The 3403-nt window shown below is 47.4% G+C and overlaps 1 protein-coding gene across 1 annotated transcript; it reads left to right on the forward strand.

The window, feature by feature from the left end:
• Nucleotides 1-429: 429 nt before the first annotated feature.
• On the forward strand, nucleotides 430-2337 carry LOC135225262 (trichohyalin-like). The gene has a single exon (XM_064264592.1). The coding sequence runs from the start codon at nucleotides 430-432 to the stop codon at nucleotides 2335-2337; it is 1908 nt and encodes a 635-aa protein (XP_064120662.1).
• The last annotated feature ends 1066 nt before the right edge of the window (nucleotides 2338-3403 follow it).

Raw genomic sequence — 3403 nt, forward strand, 5'->3', positions numbered from 1 at the left:
ATTCTCCAGGCTCCAAGACCAGCTAACGAAGACGAAAAAGACGAAGACGTTTTCAGCAGATTCGTCCGGAGTCCAGAAAGGATCCTGGAGACACTCGGATTGCAGGCGACGTGAAGCTTCCCTGGGGAAACCAAGGATGGAACCCTACCGGTTCCTAAAACTAACGATACTTCGCAGCAACGACAATCACCAAAGTAACAATATGAAAAGTGTTGTAAACAGTTTGTTTTCTCGAGCGAGTGTCTCGCAGCGAGATTTGCTAGGAGCTACCAATGCTCCTTGTTATCATACTTTATTATCTCCACCTCGGTCACTAACGGTCTACCGGCTAGCGAAGAGGAGAGCCCGCAGGCAAATTCAAGAATATTACCTTCCCAGGACTAGAAGAGGCGATCATTTCGATCGAGCTCGAGAAACGCCAAGAGTAAGATGGAGGCGACGGAAGCACCAGGACCGTTTGCTCAAAGACAAATCTTGGTTCACGATGAAAAGGTAGCAGCCAGGCGAATTCTCCGGCCAAAGAGAGGGCTTAACCTGACGCGGAACCTTCTGAATCAAAGAGCAGAAGGTTCCTTTACTACCGTTATGCAGGACGTCAGAAGAATGAAAAGGAAGCTCCAGGAGACCGAAGAGAAAGGCCCCGACACCAAACGTCCAAGAAGGAAAGAAGATAGAATGCTTTTAGCTGGAAACCCTCCTCATTATACACCGATGCTGGCAAGGAACCGCTTTCCCCAACCAGAGTCGATGGACGTGGGAGAGGTGCCGATGGACGTGAAAGAGGAACTTGCTCCGGTCCGTGCCCTAGAGACCACAGCAGCGCCCCCTAAACAGAAGAGGTACCTCAGGAAGAGAGCAGTGGACCGTTTCCCTCAAGTGCTGAGAAACGCCAAGGGAACGAATAGAAAGATGGAAAACGCAGAGGAGTCATCCCCATCAAACAAAAGATATAGGACGGATCAAGACCAAGCTGCAACTAGTACTACCCGAAGGCCTCCCCTGAAAGCGACGCGAGGAGGTATAAAGGCAGCGGCTCTAAGGAAGAGGTTCACGGACAATTCCCAGAGAGAGCCACAGGACTGTCAGGGAAGGAAGAGGAAGTTGGAAAAGGACGAGGTAATGATAGCATCCGTCGAGCAGGTGAAATTGGAGGCTGCCGGCAAGACGGAGCCCTTAAGCAAAAGACGGAAGGCAGACCAAGGTGCTCTTCGTCACAATCCACCGAAGGCACGGAAAAGGCTCCCCCGGCAGGCGAAGAACAACGCGGTGAATAGAATCCACGAGATCTTTGGTGTCCCGGCCGAGAGGATCGAGCTGGGCCAAAATGCAGCAGCTGAAGAGGCTGACACGAAAGGGATGGCGAATGAAAAAATTAAGAAGAGAGGAGCGAAAAAAGAGGCGGAAGAAGCAGAATTAAAGCGAGTGGATATTTCCCCTGATGATCCTCAACAGAAGCAGCTCGGAAAAAGGAAAGCGAAAGCGGAGCCTCCACAGAGGCAGAAGCAGGCTGCGAAAAAGAAAGAGAAAAAGAAGAAAAAGAAGGAAGAGGAAAAATTGACGCAGAAATCCGAAGCAGTAACAATCAGTGAGGCTGAAGTGCAAAAACTTCTCAAGACAGGAAAAGAGCTGGGCGCGGGTGCCTACGGAACCGCTTATAAGGTCGTCCATAAGGGAGAGGTGGCCGTGCTGAAAGTGGCCAATTCCCGTCTATGGAGTGTGAAAGCGGTTTTCAAAAAAGAAGCCAAGGTTCTTCAGGCACTCAATGGTGCAGGAGGAGCTCCGCTGCTACTTGGCACCTGTAGCAAACCAACCGCGATCCTTATGGAATATTGTCCTGGTGAAGAGTTCCTTTCGATAATATATGACACGAAGAACTTTCCTTCACTAGCTTTAGAAATTCTTTCGGACATTGCGAGGAAGCTGCATCAAATCCACTTGGCAGGTTACGTCCATGTTGATTTGAAGCCTGATAACGTAATGGTCCACGTCCAAGAAGACAAAGGCAACAAGCAGGTGAAGCCCAGGATAATCGACTTTGGATTAGCTGTGGAAAAGGGCACGAAAATACAGCTATATCCGAATATGTCTTATTCTATCTATCCGCCTGAATACTCGGAGGGTGCACCGGCGCGGCCATGGGGAGACGTCTACTCTATGGGATGTCTAATTGAGGATACGGTCTACGCCTTCTACGATGACATCCCAGAGCATTACGAGGAAATTATAAGCATGGCGAAGAATGAAAACCCGAAGCTTCGACCGACCTTGCCCAAGCTAGTGAAACAGCTTGAAGCAGCATTAAAGAGATCAGAATTTAAGGAGAGGCCACAAGGGTAACCAGGAAAGACTATGACTGCCGCTTATGGTATCCTCTATTCATCAAGGGAGATCCTACATGTAAAAGTCTCTGTAATGCGAACAACTGGTTGGATTTCTAGATCCTCTAGAAACACGGCTCGCAGAAGGAAGCAGTCCTCTGCCTCTAGTATGCTATGTTCCTTAATGGAGATTCTACATGTTAGAAAAACCTTCTGTTAATGGCGAACAAATGGTCGGATTTCTAGATCAATGTAGAAAATACGGCTTCGCAGAGGGAAGCAGTTTCCACTGCCTTTAGTAATGCTAAATGGTTCCTTAATGGAAGATTCTACATGTAAGAAAACCTCTGTTTATGCCCGAACAAATGGTCGGATTTCTAGAAATCATCTAGAAACACGGCTCGGCAGAGGGGAAGAAGCAAGTCCACTGCCTCTAGTATGCTATGGTTCCTTAATGGAAGAGTTCACATGTAGGAAAACCTCTGTTGTATGCGGACAACCAACCCCCCCCCCCCCCCCCTCCCCGGGTCGGATTTCTAGATCATTCTAGAAATACGGCTTCGCAGAAAAGAAGGCAGTCCACTGCCTCTATATGCTATGTTCCTTAATGGAGATTCTACATTTAGAAAACCTCTGTTGATACGGACCAACTGTCGGAATTTTTCTAAGATCCATCTAAGGAACACGGTTTGGCAGAAAGAAGCAGTTTCCACTGCCTCTAGTATGGCTAAAAATTGTTCCTTAATGGAGATTCTACAGTTAGAAAACCCTGTTATGGCGAACAAATGGTCGGATTTCTAGAAATCATCCTAGAAATACGGGCTTCGCAGAAGAAGAAGCAGTCACTGCCTCTAGTATGCTATGTCCTTAATGGAGATTTCTACATGTAGGAAAACCTTGTTTTGCGAAACCAAATGGTCCGGATTTCAAGATAATATAGGAAACTACGGCTGCAAGAATTTGGAAGCAGTCCACTGCCTTGTATGCATGTTCCTTAATGGAGTTCTACAAGTAAGAAAAACCTGTTTTTGGAACAAATGGTCGGATTTCAGACATATTAGAAAATACGGCTCGCAAGATGGAAG

The sequence above is a fragment of the Macrobrachium nipponense genome, chromosome 13 (genome assembly GCF_015104395.2).
Source record: "Macrobrachium nipponense isolate FS-2020 chromosome 13, ASM1510439v2, whole genome shotgun sequence".
Classification (NCBI taxonomy): domain Eukaryota; kingdom Metazoa; phylum Arthropoda; class Malacostraca; order Decapoda; family Palaemonidae; genus Macrobrachium; species Macrobrachium nipponense.

Excerpts from the sequence above, each read along its gene's own strand:
- LOC135225262 (XM_064264592.1), top strand. The coding sequence starts at position 430 with ATGGAGGCGACGGAAGCACCAGGACCGTTTGCTCAAAGACAAATCTTG.